The sequence below is a fragment of the Coregonus clupeaformis genome, chromosome 13 (assembly GCF_020615455.1).
Source record: "Coregonus clupeaformis isolate EN_2021a chromosome 13, ASM2061545v1, whole genome shotgun sequence".
Classification (NCBI taxonomy): domain Eukaryota; kingdom Metazoa; phylum Chordata; class Actinopteri; order Salmoniformes; family Salmonidae; genus Coregonus; species Coregonus clupeaformis.
This window is the reverse complement of record NC_059204.1, coordinates 39,628,544-39,648,653: the sequence shown is the minus strand read 5'-3', so window position 1 is coordinate 39,648,653 and position 20,110 is coordinate 39,628,544. Positions and strand designations below refer to the sequence as shown.

The 20,110-nt window shown below is 40.3% G+C and overlaps 3 protein-coding genes and 1 pseudogene across 7 annotated transcripts in view; all 4 read right to left on the bottom strand.

Moving 5' to 3' along the window:
• LOC121579882 (protocadherin gamma-C5-like) overlaps positions 1–20,110 on the bottom strand; it is a 189,514-nt gene that overhangs the window by 153,673 nt on the left and 15,731 nt on the right. The window lies entirely within an intron of this gene.
• On the bottom strand, positions 5,492–8,059 carry LOC121578891 (protocadherin gamma-A11). The gene has a single exon (XM_041893207.1). The coding sequence runs from the start codon at positions 7,916–7,918 to the stop codon at positions 5,492–5,494; it is 2,427 nt and encodes an 808-aa protein (XP_041749141.1). The 5' UTR covers positions 7,919–8,059.
• LOC121579884 (protocadherin gamma-A11-like) lies at positions 14,280–16,847 on the bottom strand. The gene has a single exon (XM_041894844.2). It carries the CDS (start codon positions 16,704–16,706, stop codon positions 14,280–14,282), a length of 2,427 nt encoding a protein of 808 aa, XP_041750778.2. The 5' UTR covers positions 16,707–16,847.
• On the bottom strand, positions 17,647–20,070 carry LOC121580021 (annotated as a pseudogene).

The window sequence follows — 20,110 nt, the reverse complement described above, 5'->3', positions numbered from 1 at the left end:
ACTGACCAGGTGCTGAAATGTGGAAATGTAGCCCATGTACTTAAAGAAGAATGTAGTAGGCAATGGGGATACTACAGAAAGGAAAATGAAAATACACTCCATGATTGGGATAGCATCCTTAACTTTATACAAACCAATAACGAAATTGAAAGAATATCCCTTCTGAAAAGGCATTAAAAAGTGAATATTGATGTCATTGCATAACCCCTCATCATCAATAGGATAAAGAAGCAGTAAAGAAAAAGACCACTAACACACTAAGAAAGCTATTCTGATATAATATCATCCAATGCATTCGCACCCAAGCAAGTCTCTTCTTATTATTGGTTTCCTTTAGTAAGGGTTGCATTGCAGCAATTCAAAGGCCTGATTCACACAGTCTCCTCTGAGCAGTTGATGTTGAGATATGTCTGTTACTTGAACTCTGTGAAGCATTTATTTGGGCTGCAATTTCTGATACTGGTAACTCTAGTGAACTTATCCTCTGCAGCAGAGGTAACTCTGGGTCTTACTTTCCTGTGGCAATCCTCATGAGAGCTAGTTTCACCATAGCACTTGATGGTTTATGCGACTGTACTTGAAGAAACTTTCAAAGTTCTGGACATGTTCCGTATTGGCTGACCTTCATGTCCTAAAGTAATGATGGACTGTCGTTTCTCTTTGCTTATTTGAGCTATTCTTGACATAATATGGACTTGGTATTTTACCAAATAGGGCTATGTTCTGTATACCAACCCTACCTTGTCACAACACAACTGATTGGCTCAAACACATTAATAAATAATTAAATTCCGCAAATTGCAAAAATTAACATTTAACAAGAAACATCTGTTAATTGAAATGCATTCCAGGTGACTACCTCATGAAGCTGGTTGAAAGAATGCAAAGAGTGTGCAAAGCTGTCATCAAGGCAACGGGTGGCTATTTGAAGAATCTCAAATATAAAATATATTTGATTTATTCAACACTTTTCTTGTTACTACATGATTCCATATGTATATTTCATAGTTTTGATGTCTTCACTATTATTCTACAATGTAAACTTTTTCAGAAAAAAAGAAAAACCCTTGAATGAGTAGGTGTTCTAAAACTTTTTAGATTTGTGTGTATTGTTGTGTATTGTTAGATATTACTGCACTGTTGGAGCTAGGAACACAAGCATTTCGCTACACCCACAATAGCATCTGCTAAATATGTGTATGAGCAATAACTTTTGATTGGATTTGATTTGAAGAAGTATGAATGCTCTGACTTCTGTGGAGGCAGCATCGCTTTATATGCTGTACGGTCACTGCAGATGGCAGATTGACTATCAATCTGCTTAAAGCCAGCAGGGTTTAACGTACATTCAACTGAACCAACAGACTACAACGAATTTCTCAATAATTCTCTCCCTTAGTTGAATGCATTGACTGTAGTCATTCTTGATCATTTTTTCTAAGTGATCAAAATGTAAATGTAAATGTCCAAATGTACGGTTGTAAAGCATGCTGGGTATTATTCTAATGAGCTCTGCCCCCCAAAAAGACAAACTCTTTGACCAAGCTAAATTTGGTCAGTGCATTTCTACAATAATTAATCTGGTGAACATCAAGTTCCATCGAGTTAAGTAAACTCTACAAGAGACAATTACATTCTGCCATAAAACATGAATTGATTCTGTAATGTTAAGAAAATGTGAAGGGCAAACAAAAGCAGGAAAATAAAAAAAAATTAAGGTAGAACATCGAGGCAGAGAATCCTTTGTATTTCATTTTCAGTAAGTAAAACGTATTCCTGATGTAATGGTGTGGTAAATTACAGCACTATTCAACAAAAGCAACCTTCATAACCAGTGAAATCAAAATCCACTAGCCCTATAGAATGTTAAGTGACTTCTCTACATTGAAAATATGAGGTCTCCTTCCTGTAAATTACACAAATGGGTGGAGAGAAGTACTTAAAAGCTTTTTTTGCTGGTGAATAGTGACACTCTGTGTAGTATGTAGAAAATAATGTTTAAAGGAACCCCCCCCCCCCACAAAAAAAAAGGAAGTTGCCAACACTATTTCTACGGAATTTCCTGTCCTAGAGAGGAATTGCACATTTAGGTTCCACCTCCGAAGAATGACGACGGCTACTTATACATATTCAAGAATTGGGTGTGGGAATTTCCATGTGGAGTTGACAAACATCAACAAATAGGGCACTGACAGCTCAGTTTAGCGAACTAGCATGCTAACCTTATTTAGCTAGCTAGTTATACTATTTATACAAAAGTATTTGGACACCCCTTCAAATTAGTGGATTTGGCTATTTCAGCCACACCCGTTGCTGACAGGTGTATAAAATCAAGCACACAGCTATCCAATCTCCATAGAAAAACATTGGCAGTAGAATGGCCTTACTGAAGAGCTCAGTGACTTTCAACGTGGCACCGTCATGGGATGCCAACTTTCCATCAAGTCAGTTCGTAACATGTCTGCCCTGCTAGAGCAGCTCTGGTGAACTGTAAGTGCTGTTATTGTGAAGTAGAAACGTCTTGGAGCATCAACGGCTCAGCCGCGAAGTGGAAGGCCACATAAGCTCACAGAATGGGACCACTGAGTGCTGAAGTGATAACAACTGTCTGTCCTCGGTTGCAACACTAACTACCGAGTTCCAAACTGCATCTGTAAGCAATGTCAGCAGAATAACTGTTCTTCGGGAGCTTCATGGCAGAGCAGCCGCACACACGCCTAAGATCAGCATGCACAATGCCAAGCATCGGTTGAAGTGGTGTAAAGCTCGCCGCCATTGGACTCTGGAGCAGTGGAAACGCGTTCTCTGGAGTGATGAATTACGCTTCACCATCTAGCAGTCCGACAGATGAATCTGGGTTTGGCGGATGCCAGGAAAATGCTACCTGCACCAATACATAGTGCCAACTGTAAAGGTTGGTGGATGAGGAATAATGGTCAGGGGCTGTTTGTCATGGATCGGGCTAGGCCCCTTAGTTCTTAACGCTACAGCTACAGCATACAATGACATTCTAGATGATTCGGTGCTTCCAACTTTGTGGCAACTTGACTGGCCTACACAGTGCCCTGACCTCAACCCCTACCCCATGAATTGGAACGCCGACTGCGAGCCAGGCCTAATCTCCCTACATTGTGCCCGACCTCACTAATGCTCTTGTGGCTGAATGGAAGGCAAGTCCCTGCAGAAATGTTCCAACATCTAGTGGAAAGCCTTCCCAGAGGAGTGGAGGCTGTTATAGCAGCAAAGGGGTGACCAACACCATATTAATGCCAATGATTTTGAAATGAGATGTTCGATGAGCAGGTGTCCACATACTTTTGGTCATGTAGTGTATCTTGATAACCTTATCTAGCTATCTAATATTATCCATTGTTGTCTGTTTTTTTATTTATTACTACACCACATTCAAAAGATTAACCAGCTGGCTCCGTTGCTGGTTCTGGAGCTGGATTTGTCATAATCATTGATTTAGGGAAAACTTCTCCACAGATGGAAACCACTGGCCAATCTTTGACTTCACCATCTATTGTTCTCTCCCAGGTTTTGGAATCTTCCATCAACTCCGCCATAGAAATAGTTAGAAATAATTATAGGCGGCAGGTAGCCTAGCGGTTAAGAGCGTTGGGCAAGTAACTGAATGGTTGCTGGTTCGAATCCCTGAGCCGACTAGGTGAAAAACCTGTTGATGTGCCCTTGACCTAATTGCTCCTGTAAGTCGCTCTGGATAAGAGCCTCTGCTACATGACTAAAATGTAAATGAAATAAGATGAATCTCCGGTAATATGGATAACTTTGAAAGAATGCTGATTTTCGTTTCTTTACATTGTAATGGACACAGTGGATAGGTAGGCTGCTGGCAGGCTTTGGTTGCAGTACAGCAAAGCCTAGTCAGCCTGTGCTCCTGGTTCTCACAAGTAAAATGATCAGCATTTATGAAATACGTTCTTCTTGCTTGATTCTATTATGTTTTATGTATTTACTTAAAATAATAAAGTAGTAGTCAGACACTGATATTTGAGTAAAAAACACTTGATTTATCTGTGTTGTGCTGATATAGAATTATTACGTTTTTGCAAGATAGAAATACTTAATTGTTCCGCTTGGCTCTGTTTCTACAGGATTGTGGGGAATTCAATTTTTTTTTGCCTTTATGATACTTTTACACAATGTTCTATGCATGTTTTAAGAAAGAAAATGATATTTCAAAAATATATAGTATTAAGCAGTTTGTTACATATCATCCAATGAATTATGAGAATTTTCTGGTTTTAAAAAAGTGTAGCTGCAAAAACATACTGTAAGTTTGCACCCCCTATTTGTATTTGCTCCATGGCTCAGGCAGCCAAGTTGATGATGTTTGGCTCATCTCAGTCGAAAAGTGGAGGAATAATTTTGCAGCTGTTTCTGATCAATAAACAATGCCATGCTGGTGGAATGTAACATTAAAATAAAACCCAGCCATGAAATGAAACGTAGGCTGAGAATTATTTGTATGTCATATCATAGGAAAATACCGCATTGGCACGGATTTGTCCCTTCAAGCCTGCCCAAATACAACCAACTTTGACTAAAACGATTAGTTACTGACTTAAATCGTTGTGCAACATCATGGGTAAGTCTTTCAGTTCGAAAACGTGGATTTCTACTCGTGTTGGCGTTTAACTCTACAACCAACTGTATGGAGGAGAGGCTGTTACGCACACTAAAACAAAGATATGCAGGGTTAAATCATTTCCAAAGATAAAGAATATGCCATGAATGAAATAGTGTTAAGCCTGATAAACAACGGTAAGAAAACCCAAACCTTCAAATGATAAAAACCACAAGTTATTTCCAAATTTCATCACTGGAAAAAAGTATGCATTAAAAACGAACTGATTATTTCAAACATATCACACGCCCTCCACTTGTTGCAGTTTTTGTTTGCAGTGTGGAGACAGACAAAATGCCAAAAGGGGTACTGTCAATGGAGCTGAAAATGGCCTACCTGTGTTGTAGGCTACTGGGTCATATTGATATCGGATCGTTGTGGGTATGAAAACATTCTCAGAATATTAGTGACAAAATGGCACTGAATAAATTAGTGAGAAGCCATTTTGAGATTAAATAAATCCTTGCAAGAACGGTGGGGAAGAGGAATGAATGGGCTACATAATGACAACTTAAACTATGAAAGGAGCACTACCAGATCAGCATGCAACGGATAGTTACATAGCTTCATAGAGTGTGCACAACGATAGCTACAAAGGTTCAGAGAGTATGCACAACGATAGTTACATAGCTTCATAGAGTATGCACAACGATAGTTACATAGCTTCATAGAGTATGCACAACGATAGTTACATAGCTTCATAGAGTATGCACAACGATAGTTACATAGCTTCATAGAGTATCCACAACGATAGTTACAAAGGTTCATAGAGTAGGCTATGCACATGGTTAGTTTTACAACTTCATATATGCACAAAAGGATCAAAAGCATTTCAGTTTTTCACAACCTATGAAATCTCACCTCACACTCCCCCACGGTGTTGAACGTGATTATGTTTTCTCCAAAAGGTTCATTTAGATTCTTCTTCAGTGTCTGATCGACCAGCAGCGTGCTGTCATTATAAGATCTGGCAAACTTGAAGTCACTGGTGCGTGAGCCCGTTGTCAGATATGCGTCATAATTGCAAGAACTACGCAGCGTTCCAGCTCCGTCCACCTCTGCATAGTTGGAAGGGAAATACGCGCTGGGAACGGCGACTGCTCCATCAAACAACATCGTAGGCTTTCTCCTACTGCAGAACATCATGGCCAAGATGACAATAATGAAAGTCAGGAAAAAGGTGGAAACAGAGACTAGTGCGATGACCAAAAAGTTAGTCAGTTTGGAACTGTCCTCATAAGTAATGTCTTTTAACTCTGGAACTTCAGCCAAGTTGTCTGATATGAGTAAATACACATCACAGGTTGTAGAGAGAGAGGGCTGTCCGTTATCTTTCACTGATATAACAAGGTTCTGCTTCATACTGTCAGATTCAGAAATGTCCCTCTGTGGCCTGATCTCTCCACTGTGGAGACCAATAGTGAAAAGTCCTGGATCAGTCGATTTCACAATCTGATATGAAAGCCACGCATTCTGTCCAGAGTCAGCATCCACAGCTATCACCTTGGAAACCAGGGACCCCGCCAGAGCAACTTTAGGGACCATCTCAGTCATCAAGGAGTTTCCTGCTGGATCAGGGTATAATATCTGTGGAGAGTTATCATTTTCATCTGTTATGAAGACACTCACAGTCACGTTACTGCTGAGTGGAGGAGAACCATTGTCTCTGGCTACAACGTGGACTTTGAAACTCCTAAACTGCTCATAATCAAATGCTCTCACAGCATGGATCACCCCTGTGTCTCCGTTGATGGATAAAAATGAGGACACCGGAACACCGTTGACCTCACTGGGCAATAGAGAATAGACCACTGTGCCGTTCTGTCTCCAGTCTGGGTCTCTGGCAGTAACAGAACACATTGAGGAGCCAGGCTTGTTATTTTCAATCACATAGGAGCTGTAGGATTGTTCTTCAAACACAGGTGGATTGTCATTCACATCTGATACAGATAAATGAATAGTCTTTGAGGAGGATAAAGGTGGAGACCCCTCGTCAGTGGCAGTGATAGTTATGTTATAATCTAATATTATCTCACGGTCTAGTTCACCTGTTGTTATCAGAGAATAATAGTTTTTGATTGAGGGATTTAATTTGAAAGGAACATTTTGTTGAATGGAGCAGCGGACCTGTCTATTTCCCTCTGAATCTTCATCTTGTACATTAATGATCCCCACCTCTGTACCAGGTAACACATTCTCAGGGATGGGATTGTTAAAGGATTTGATCAATATCACCGGTGCGTTGTCATTTAGGTCGGTGATTGCAATAATGACTTTTGCATTGCCAGCTAAGCCAGACCCATCTTTTGCCTGGACACGCACTTCGTATTCGGTATTTTCTTCATAATCTATGGGACCCTGCACTTTAATCTCGCCAGTCTTTTTGTCGATGGAAAACAGTTTAGCTGCTTTATCGGAAATACGATTGAACTCATAAGATACTTCTCCATTTGCTCCTTCGTCTTCATCACTAGCACTGACTGCAACTACAACAGTCCCTGTTGGACAATTTTCAGGCAAACTTACTTTATACACTGTCTGGCTAAACACTGGTTTATTATCGTTAGCATCCAACACAGTAACATGTATAACTACAGTACCAGATCTCTGTGGAGTCCCACCATCAACCGCGGTAAGTAATAACGTCACCTCTTGTTGTTGTTCTCGATCTAGCTCTTTTTCTAACACTAACTCGCCATATTTTCCTCCGTCTGAGCTCGTTTGAACGTCCAAATTAAAATAGGCATTCCTTTCCAGTGAATAGCTTTGTATACCATTTAATCCTATGTCAGAGTCATGAGGCTCATCCAAGGGGTATCGTGCGCCTTTGTCAGCAGATTCCCGAATTTCTAGATCAATACGTGCATTGGGAAACCGTGGTGAATTGTCGTTTATATCTTGTATTTGTACAGTTATGCGATGTAATTCCATAGGTTTTTCCAGCACAAGCTCGTATTTTAAAGAACAAGACACTTTCGGTCCACACAGCTCCTCCCTGTCTATTGTCTCAGCCACAACTAAATCTCCAGTATTCAGATTAATGTCACAGTAACGTTGACGACTACCATCCATATCCAAACGAGCTTTACGACCTGAAAGTCTCTTAGCATCCAGCTCCAGATCCTTAACTAGATGTCCGATCACAGATCCGCGTTTCATCTCCTCTGGAATAGAATAGCTAAAGTCTCCATTGCTGATGCGCATCAGGCAATGACAAAAAGCCAGGCGGAACAAAAACGTAGAAAACGAAAATCCTGTGAACCCCATTCTGGATGATTAAAACCAAGTGTCAACATAAGAGTTCAATACTAGTCGAAATGATACTGCAACGTAAGAGTACAATATTAGCCTCTCAAAAGGAATATCAAAACGAATGTTATCCGACTGCTCTTCGGTGAAAGTGATGCAATATAGCCCATTACTCCTTTGAATAATCCAATAGTGGGTGGAGAAGTGCCTGTAATTCTCCTTATGGTAAACAGCGACATCCTGAGTTCTTACAGAAAACAGCAATCACAATTCACACTGGCCCACGTCATTTAACATGTTGTTCAATATTTCCCCCCATCCTTAGGTTGTACGAAGTAGGATGAACGTTTCCTATGGCTTAGCAAGAGAAGAGAGGAAAACCAATAGTTGTAAGTAATCAACTCATTATGTAATCATAAATTAGAAGATAGGAAAAGTAAATTCAATATTTCCATACTTTTGCCACTGTCTGAGGATTCATGGATTGCCGAATAACAACAACAACAACAAAATACATGAGCTATATCAACGGTCCACATAAAATTCAACGATGCTTAATCCATATTATTAATCAAACCCAGCAATATGTCCACTAAACTCTAAGGTAAAGTGATGGTTACGTTGCTGTCCACTGACCAGGTGCTGAAATGTGGAAATGTAGCCCATGTACTTAAAGAAGAATGTAGTAGGCAATGGGGATACTACAGAAAGGAAAATGAAAATACACTCCATGATTGGGATAGCATCCCTAACTTTATACACACCAATTACGAAATTGAAAGAATATCCCTTCTGAAAAGGCATTAAAGAGTGAATATTGATGTCATTACATAACCCCTCATCATCAATAGGATAAAGAAGCAGTAAAGGAAAAGACCACTAACACACTAGGAAAGCTATTCTGATATCATATCATCCAATGCATTCCCACCCAAGCAAGTCTCTTCTTATTATTGGTTGACTTTAGTAAGGGTTTCATTGCAGCAATTCAAAGGCCTGATTCGCACAGTCTCCTCTGAGCAGTTGATGTTGAGATGTGTATGTTACTTGAACTCTGGGAAGCATTTATTTGGGCTGCAATTTATGATACTGGTAACTCTAGTGAACTTATCCTCTGCAGCAGAGGTAACTCTGGGTCTTACTTTCCTGTGGCAATCCTCATGAGAGCTAGTTTCACCATAGCACTTGATGGTTTTTGCAACTGTACTTGAAGAAACTTTCAAAGTTCTGGACATGTTCCGTATTGGCTGACCTTCATGTCTTAAAGTAATGATGGACTGTCGTTTCTCTTTGCTTATTTGAGCTATTCTTGACATAATATGGACTTGGTATTTTACCAAATAGGGCTATGTTCTGTATACCAACCCTACCTTGACACAACACAACTGATTGGCTCAAACACATTAAGAAATAAATAAATTCTGCAAATTGCACAAATTAACTTTTAACAAGAAACATCTGTTAAATGAAATGCATTCCAGGTGACTACCTCATGAAGCTGGTTGAGAGAATGCCAAGAGTGTGCAAAGCTGTCATCAAGGCAACGGGTGGCTATTTGAAGAATCTCAAATCTCAAATATATTGATTTATTTAACACTTTTCTGGTTACTACATGATTCCATATGTGTATTTCATAGTTTTGATGTCTTCACTATTATTCTACAATGTAAACTTTTTTAGAAAAAAAGAAAAACCCTTGAATGAGTAGGTGTTCTAAAACTTTTTAGATTTGTTTGTATTGATGTGTATTGTTAGATATTACTGCACTGTTGGAGCTAGGAACACAAGCATTTCGCTACACCCACATTAGCATCTGCTAAGTATGCGTATGAGACCAATAACATTTGATTTGATTTGATTTGAAGAAGAATGAATGCTCTGACTTCTGCGGAGGCAGCATCGCTTTATATGCTGTACGGTCACTGCAGATGGCAGATTGACTATCAATCTGCTTAAAGCCAGCAGGGTTTAAGGTACATTGAACTGAACCAATAGACTACAATGAATTTCTCAATAATTGTCTCCCTTAGTTGAATGCATTGACTGTAGTCATTCTTGATCATTTTTGCTAAGTGATCAAAATGTAAATGTCCAAATGTAAGGTTGTAAAGCATGGTGGGTATTATTCTAATGAGCTCTGCCCCCCAAAAAGACAAACTCTTTGACCAAGCAAAATTTGGTCAGTGCATTTCTACATGAATTAATCTGGTGAACATCAAGTTTCACCGAGTTAAGTAAACTCTACAAGAGACAATTACATTCTGCCATAAAACATGAATTGATTGTGTAAAGTTAAGAAAATGTGAAGGGCAAACAAAAGTAGGAAAAAAATAAAAAAAATAAGGTAGAACATCGAGGCAGAGAATCCTTTGTATTCCATTTTCAGTTAGTAGAACGTATTCCCGATGTAATGGTGTGGTAAATTACAGCACTATTCAACAAAAGCAACCTTCATAACCAGTGAAATCAAAATCCACTAGCCCTATAAAATGTTAAGTGACTTCTCTACATTGAAAATATGAGGTCTCCTTCCCAAATGGGTGGAGAGAAATACTTAAAAGCTTTTATGCTGGTGCATAGTGACAATCTGTGTAGTTTGTAGAAAATAATGTTTAAAGGACCCCCCCCAAAAAAAAAGGACGTTGCCACCACTATTATAGATGATTTTCAAGTACATACAGTGGGGAGAACAAGTATTTGATACACTGCCGATTTTGCAGGTTTTCCTACTTACAAAGCATGTAGAGGTCTGTATTTGGACACCCCTTCAAATTAGTGGATTTGGCTATTTCAGCCACACCCGTTGCTGACAGGTGTATAAAATCAAGCACACAGCTATGCAATCTCCATAGAAAAACATTGGCAGTAGAATGGCCTTACTGAAGAGCTCAGTGACTTTCAACGTGGCACTGTCATGGGATGCCAACTTTCCATCAAGTCAGTTCTTAAAATGTCTGCCCTGCTAGAGCTGCCCTGGTGAACTGTAAGTGCTGTTATTGTGAACTGGAAACGTCTTGGAGCAACAACGGCTCAGCCGCGAAGTGGTAGGCCACATAAGCTCACAGAATGGGACCAATGAGTGCTGAAGTGATAACAATTGTCTGTCCTCGGTTGCAACACTAACTACCGAGTTCCAAAATGCATCTGTAAGCAATGTCAGCAGAATAACTGTTCTTCGGGAGCTTCATGGCAGAGCAGCCGCACACATGCCTAAGATCACCATCCACAATGCCAAGCATCGGTTGGAGTGGTGTAAAGCTCGCCGCCATTGGACTCTGGAGCAGTGGAAATGCGTTCTCTGGAGTGATTAATTACGCTTCACCATCTGGCAGTCCGACGGATGAATCTGGGTTTGGCGGATGCCAGGAAAACACTACCTGCACCAATACATAGTGCCAACTGTATAGGTTGGTGGAAGAGGAATAATGGTCAGGGGCTGTTTTTCATTGATCGGGCTAGGCCCCTTAGTTCTTAACGCTACAGAATACAATGACATTCTAGATGATTCTGTGCTTCCAACTTTGTGGCAACAGTTTGGGGAAGCCCCTTTCCTGTTTCAGCATGACAATGCACCCGTGCCCAAAACGAGGTCCATACAGAAATTGTTTTTTGAGATCGGTGTGGAAGAACTTGACTGGCCTACACAGAGCCCTGACCTCAAACCCAACCCCACGAATTGGAACGCCGACTGCGAGCCAGGCCTAATCTCCCTACATTGTGCCCGACCTCGCTAATGCTCTTGTGGCTGAATGGAAGCAAGTCCCCGCAGAAATGTTCCAACATCTAGTGGAAAGCCTTCCCAGACGAGTGGAGGCTGTTATAGCAGCAAAGGGGTGACCAACACCATATTAATCCCATGATTTTGGAATGAGATGTTCGACGAGAAGGTGTCCACATACTTTTGGTCATGTAGTGTATCTTGATAACTTTATCTAGCCATCTAATATTATCCGTTGTTGTCTGTTTTTTATTTTATTACTACACCACATTCAAAAGATTAACCAGCTGGCTCCATTGCTGGTTCTGGTGCTGGATTTGTCATAATCATTGATTTAGGGAAAACTTCTCCACAGATGGAAACCACTGGCCTATCTTTGACTTCACTACCTATTGTTCTCTCCCTGGTTTTGGAATCTTCCATAAACTCCGCCATAGAAATGGTTAGAAATAATTATAGGCGGCACGTAGCCTAGCGGTTAAGAGCATTGGGCAAGTAACTGAAAGGTTGCTGTTTCGAATCCCTGAGCCGACTAGGTGAAAAATCTGTTGATGTGCTCTGGATAATAGCCTCTGCTACATGACTAAAATGTAAATGAAATAAGATGAATCTCCGGTAATATGGATAACTTTGAAAGATAGCTGCTATGCGTTTCGCTACATTGTAATGGACACAGTGCATAGGTAGGCTGCTGGCAGCCTTTGGTTGCAGTATAGCAAAGCCTAGTCAGCCTGTGCTCCTGGTTCTCACAAGTAAAATGATCAGCTACAGTGACTTTGCTCATGATAATGCAAATGACATGTACGTTCCTTGAATTTTCTATCGAGGGTACCTTTTCATTATCTGTATACGCTGTAAAAAGTAACTGCATATCTCATTTTAAAAAATTGTTTACGGGCTACTCAAACGGTCAGTAGAACTCAATTCATACAAGTGGTACTAACTCATATGTCAATACAATTTCTTATAATTTAATGTACTGTGAACAAATATCAGGTTGTTAAGTAATTACAACATTATTTGTTTGTGTTGTGCTGATATAGAATTATTACGTTTTTGCAAGATATAACTATTTAATTGTGCTGCTTGGCTCTGTTTCTACAGGATTGTGGGTAATTCAACATTGTTAGACTTTATAATACTTTTACACAATGTTCTATGCATGTTTTAAGAAAGAAAATGATATTTCTAAAATATATAGTATTAAGCAGTTTGTTACATATTATCCAATGCATTATGAGAATTTTCTGGGTTAAAAAAAGTGTCGCTGCAAAAACATACTGTAAGTTTGCACCCCCTATTTGTATTTGCTCCATGGCTCAGGCAGCCAAGTTGATGCTGTTTGGCTCATCTCAGTCGAAAAGTGGAGGAATAATTTTGCAGCTGTTTCTGATCAATAAACAATGCCATGCTGGTGGAATGTAACATTCAAATAAAACCCAGCCAAGAAATGAAACATAGGCTGAGAATTATTTGTATGTCATATCATAGGAAAATACCGCATTGACACGGATTTGTCCCTTCAAGCCTACCCAAATACAACCAACTTTGACTAAAACGATTAGTTACTGACTTAAATCGTTGTGCAACATCATGGGTAAGATTTGGCCATAGTCTTTCAGTTCGAAAACGTGGATTTCTACTCGTGTTGGCGTTTAACTCTACAACCAACTGTATGGAGGAGAGGCTGTCACGCACACTAAAACAAAGATATGCAGGGGTAAATCGTTTTCAAAGATAAAGAATATGCCATTAAGTCAACAACAAAAAAACATTTGAAATGCATGTTTGTGAAAAAAGAATGTTCAACGAACCTCTTCCGTCCCAGCTGAGCCCATATGAGTAAACAAAATGTCAATCGAATGAAATACTGTTAAGTCTGATAAACAACGATAAGAAAACACAAACCTTCAAATGATAAAAACCACAAGTTATTTCCAAATTTCATCACTAGAAAAAAGTATGCATTAAAAACTAACTGATTATTTCAAACATATCTCACGCCCTCCACTTGTTGCAGTTTTTGTTTGCAGTGTGGAGACAGACAAAATACCAAAAGGGGTGCTGTCAATGGAGCTGAAAGTGGCCTACCTGTGTTGTAGGCTACTGGGTCATATTGATATCAGATCGTTGTGGGTATGAAAACATTCTCAGAATATTAGTGACAAAATGGCAATGAATAAATTAGTGAGAAGCCATTTTGAGATTATATACATCCTTGCAAGAACGGTGGGGAAGAGGAATGAATGGGCTACATAATGACAATTTAAACTATGAAAGGAGCACTACCAGATCAGCATGCAACGGATAGTTACATAGCTTCATAGAGTATGCACAACGATAGCTACAAAGGTTCAGAGAGTATGCACAACGATAGTTACATAGCTTCATAGAGTATGCACAACGATAATTACATAGCTTCATAGAGTATGCACAACGATAGTTACATAGCTTAATAGAGTATGCACAACGATAGTTACATAGCTTCATAGAGTATGCACAACGATAGTTACATAGCTTCATAGAGTATGCACAACGATAGTTACATAGCTTCATAGAGTATGCGCAACGATAGTTACAAAGGTTCATAGAGTAGGCTATGCACATGGTTAGTTTTACAACTTCATATATGCACAAACGGATCAAAAGCATTTCAGTTTTTCACAACCTATGAAATCTCACCTCACACTCCCCCACGGTGTTGAACGTGATTATGTTTTCTCCAAAAGGTTCATTTAGATTCTTCTTCAGTGTCTGATCAGCCAGCAGCGTGCTGTCATTATAAGATCTGGCAAACTTGAAGTCACTGGTGCGTGAGCCCGTTGTCAGGTATGCGTCATAATTGCAAGAACTACGCAGCGTTCCAGCTCCGTCCACCTCTGCATAGTTGGAAGGGAAATACGCGCTGGGAACGGCGACTGCTCCATCAAACAACATCGTAGGCTTTCTCCTACTGCAGAACCTCATGGCCAAGATGACAATAATGAAAGTCAGGAAAAAGGTGGAAACAGAGACTAGTGCGATGACCAAAAAGTTAGTCAGTTTGGAACTGTCCTCATAAGTAATGTCTTTTAACTCTGGAACTTCAGCCAAGTTGTCTGAAATGAGTAAATACACTTTACAGGTTGTAGAGAGAGAGGGCTGTCCGTTATCTTTCACTGATATAACAAGGTTCTGCTTCATACTGTCAGATTCAGAAATGTCCCTCTGTAGCCTGATCTCTCCACTGTGGAGACCAATAGTAAAAAGTCCCGGATCAGTCGATTTCACAATCTGATATGAAAGCCACGCATTCTGTCCAAAGTCAGCATCCACAGCTATCACCTTGGAAACCAGGGACCCCGCCAGATCAACTTTGGGGACCATCTCAGTCATCAAGGAGTTTCCTGCTGGATCAGGGTATAATATCTGGGGAGAGTTATCATTTTCATCTGTTATGAAGACACTCACAGTCACGTTACTGCTGAGTGGGGGAGAACCATTGTCTCTGGCTACAACGTGGACTTTGAAACTCCTAAACTGCTCATAATCAAATGCTCTCACAGCATGGATCACCCCCGTGTCTCCGTTGATGGATAAAAATGAGGACACCGGAACACCGTTGACCTCACTGGGCAATAGAGAATAGACCACTGTGCCGTTCTGTCTCCAGTCTGGGTCTCTGGCAGTAACAGAACACATTGAGGAGCCAGGCTTGTTATTTTCAGTCACATAGGCGCCGTAGGATTGTTCTTCAAACACAGGTGGATTGTCATTCACGTCTGACACAGATAAATGAATAGTCTTTGAGGAGGATAAAGGTGGAGACCCCTCGTCAGTGGCAGTGATAGTTATGTTATAATCTAATATTATCTCACGGTCTAGTTCACCTGTTGTTATCAGAGAATAATAGTTTTTGATTGAGGGATTTATTTTGAAAGGAACATTTTGTTGAATGGAGCAGCGAACCTGTCTATTTCCCTCTGAATCTTCATCTTGTACATTTATGATCCCCACCTCTGTACCAGGTAACACATTCTCAGGGATGGGATTGTTAAAGGATTTGATCAATATCACCGGTGTGTTGTCATTTAGGTCGGTGATTTCTATCATTACTTTTGCATTGCCAGCTAAGCCAGACCCATCTTTTGCCTGGACACGCACTTCGTATTCGGTATTTTCTTCATAATCTATGGGACCCTGCACTTTAATCTCGCCAGTCTTTTTGTCGATGGAAAACAGTTTAGCTGCTTTATCGGAAATACGATTGAACTCATAAGATACTTCTCCATTTGCTCCTTCGTCTTCATCAGTAGCACTAACTGCAACTACAACAGTCCCTGTTGGACAATTTTCAGGCAAACTTATTTTATACACTGTCTGGCTAAACACTGGTTTATTATCGTTAGCATCCAACACAGTGACGTGTATAACTACAGTACCAGATCTATGTGGAGTCCCACCATCAACCGCGGTAAGTAATAACGTCACCTCTTGTTGTTGTTCTCGATCTAGCTCTTTTTCTAACACTAACTCGCCATATTTTCCTCCGTCTGAGCTCGTTTGAACGTCCAAATTAAAATAGGCATTCCTTTCCAGTGAATAGCTTTGTATACCATTTAATCCTATGTCAGAGTCATGAGGCTCATCCAAGGGGTATCGTGCGCCTTTGTCAGCAGATTCCTGAATTTCTAGATCAATACGTGCATTGGGAAACCGTGGTGAATTGTCATTTATATCTTGTATTTGTACAGTTATGCGATGTAATTCCAGAGGTTTTTCCAGCACAAGCTCGTATTTTAAAGAACATGACTCCTTCGGTCCACACAGCTCCTCCCTGTCTATTGTTTCAGCCACAACTAAATCTCCAGTATTCAGATTAATGTCACAGTAACGTTGACGACTTCCATCCATATCCAAACGAGCTTTACGACCTGAAAGTCTCTTAGCATCCAGCCCCAGATCCTTAACTAGATGTCCGATCACAGATCCGCGTTTCATCTCCTCTGGAATAGAATAGCTAAATTCTCCATTGCTGATGCGCATCAGGCAATGAAAAAAAGCCAGGCGGAACAAAAACGTAAAAAACGAAAATCCTGTGTACCCCATTCTGGATGATTAAAACCAAGTGTCAACATAAGAGTTCAATACTAGTCGAAATGATACTGCAACGTAAGAGTACAATATTAGCCTCTCAAAAGGAATATCAAAACGAATGTTATCCGACTGCTCTTCGGTGAAAGTGATGCAATATAGCCTATTACTCGTTTGAATCATCCAATAGTGGGTGGAGAAGTGCCTGTAATTCTCCTTATGGTAAACAGCGACATCCTGAGTTCTTACAGAAAACAGCAATCACAATACACACAGGCCCACGTCATTATATATATTGGTCAATATTTCCCCCCATCCTTATGTTGCGCGACGTTGGATGAACGTTTCATATAGGTTGGCAAGAGAAGAGAGGAAAACCAATAGTTGTGAGTAATCAACTCGTTATGTAATCATAAATTAGAAGATAGGAAAAGTACATTCAATATTTCCATAATTTTGCCACTGTTTGACTGTTCATGGATTGCCGAATAACAACAACAACAACAAAAAAAACAGATAAGCTGTATCAACGGTCCACATAATATTCAACGATGCATAATCCATATTATTTATCAAACCCAGCAATATGTCCACTAAACTCTAAGGTAAAGTGATGGTTACGTCGCTGTCCACTGACCAGGTGCTGAAAAGTGGAAATGTAGCCTATGTACTTAAAGAAGAATGTAGTAGGCAATGGGGATACTACAGAAAGGAAAATTAAAATACACTCCATGATTGGGATAGCATCCCTAACTTTATACACACCAACAACGAAATTGAAAGAATATCCCTTCTGAAAAGGCATTAAAAAGTGAATATTGATGTCATTACATAACACCTCATCATCAATAGGATAAAGAAGCAGTAAAGGAAAAGACCACTAACACACTAGGAAAGCTATTCTGATATCATATCATCCAATGCATTCACACACAATGAAAAGCGATATCTCCTCTTAGTCCTGTCTTACCTCAATAGACTCCTCAGTAGTGTTGAGAGTGACGATAGTTCCTTCTAATAACTTAGTTGTGCTTCTCTTCAGTGTAAGATCAGCAGGCAGCGTGCTGTCATGATAAGATCTGACAAACTTGAAGTCACTTGAGCGTGAGCCCGTTGTCAGGTATGCATCATAGTTGTAAGAACTACGGAGTGTTCCAGCTCCATCCACCTCTGCATAGTTGGGAGGGAAATAGGCACTGGGAACGGCGACTGCTCCATCAAACAACATCGTAGGCTTTCTCCTACTGCAGAAACTCATGGCCAAGATGAGAATAATGAAAGTCAGGAAAAAGGTGGAAACAGAGACTAGTGCGATTATTAAAAATTTAGTCCATTTGGAACTGTCCTCATAAGTAATGTCTTTCAGTTCTGGAACTTCAGCCAAGTTGTCTGATATGAGTAAATATACATCACAGGTTGTAGAGAGAGAGGGCTGTCCGTTATCTGTCACTGATATAACAAGGTTCTGCTTCATACTGTCAGATTCAGAAATGTCCCGCTGTGCCCTGATCTCTCCGCTGTGGAGACCAATAGTGAAAAGTCCCGGATCAGTCGATTTCACGATGTCATATGAAAGCCACGCATTCTGTCCAGAGTCAGCATCCACAGCTATCACCTTGGAAACCAAGGAGCCTGCCAGAGCAGCTTTGGGGACAATCTCAGTCATCAAGGAGTTTCCTGGTGGAGCAGGGTATAATATCTGGGGAGAGTTATCATTCTCATCTGTTATGAAGACACTCACTGCCACGTTACTGCTGAGTGGAGGTTAACCATTGTCTCTCGCTACAATGTGGACTTTGAAGCCCCTAAACTGCTCATAATCAAATGCTCTCACAGCATGGATCACCCCTGTGTCTCCGTTGATGGATAAAAATGAGGACACCGGAACACCGTTGACCTCACTGGGCAATAGAGAATAGACCACTGTGCCATTCTGTCTCCAGTCTGGGTCTCTGTCAGTAACAGAACACATAGAGGAGCCAGGCTTGTTATTTTCAGTCACATAGGCGCTGTAGGATTGTTCTTCAAACACAGGAGGGTTGTCATTCACGTCTGACACATATAAATGAATAGTCTTTGAGGAGGATAAAGGTGGCGAACCCTCGTCAGTGGTAGTGATAGTTATGTTATAATCTGATATTATCTCTCGGTCTAATTCACTAGTTGTTATCAGAGAATAATAGTTTTTGATAGACGTGTTTAGTTTGAAAGGAATATTTTGTTGAATGGAGCAGCGGACCTGTCTATTTCCCCCAGAGTCTTTATCCTGTGCATTAATGATGCCGACCTCTGTGCCAGCTAACACATTCTCTTGGATGGCATTGGTCAAAGATTTAAGAGATATCACTTGGGCATTGTCATTAACATCTGTAATTTCTATGAATATTTTGGCAAAGGAAGTCAATCCCGAGCTATCTTTGGCTTGGATACGCAAATCATGAATTGATTCTTCTTCAAAATCCATCTGTCCTGCTATTCTGATAATTCCCGTTTTAGGGTCAAGAGAAAACAATTAATTTAATTATTCTGAGATCGGGCCAAATGCGTACGTCACCTCTCCATTTGCCCCCTCGTCTGCATCTTTTGCCGTCACAGTAACAACTAATGACTCTATTGGGGAATTTTCAGGTACACTGACCTTATAGATATTCTGGCTGAACACTGGTTTATTATTGTTAGCATCCAACACAGTAACGTGTATAACTACAGTACCAGATCTCTGTGGAGTCCCACCGTCAACCGCAGTAAGTAATAACGTCACCTCCTGCTTTTGTTCTCTATCTAACTCTGTGTCTAACACCAACTCACCATACTTTTCAGCGCCTGGGTTGGTATGAACAGCCAAACTAAAATGGTCGTTCCTTTGTAGTGTGTAGCTTTGAACAGCGTTCAGTCCTATATCTGCATCATGAGCCTGATTCACCGAAAAGCGAGCGCCTTTGACTGCTGACTCTCTGATATCAAACTTAATGATATCTTCCCCAAATAGTGGGCTATTGTCATTAATATCTTGTACCTGTAAGATTATGTTATGTAATTCTAAAGGATTCTCCAGAACCATTTCGTATTTTAGGGTGCATGAAATCCTCCTACCACAAAGCTGCTCCCTGTCTATTATTTCAGCGACGACCAAATCGCCAGTACTGAGATTGATTTCACAATAGCGCTTGCTGCTACCTTGAACATCTAAACGAGCTTTCCGATACATAAGTCGTTTTGCATCCAGTCCCAGATCCTTGGCTATATTTCCTACAACAGATCCGCGTTTCATCTCCTCCAGAACAGAATAGGTCACGTCTCCATAGTTGGTGTGCAGCAGGAAAAGAAACAAAGCCAGGGCGAACAATGAGGCAGAGAACGAAAATCCCTTAAATTCCATTTTCAGATAACACAACTAATTCCAAATAGGCCAAATAGTG

Excerpts from the sequence above, each read along its gene's own strand:
- LOC121579884 (XM_041894844.2), bottom strand. The coding sequence starts at position 16,706 with ATGGGGTACACAGGATTTTCGTTTTTTACGTTTTTGTTCCGCCTGGCT.
- LOC121578891 (XM_041893207.1), bottom strand. The coding sequence starts at position 7,918 with ATGGGGTTCACAGGATTTTCGTTTTCTACGTTTTTGTTCCGCCTGGCT.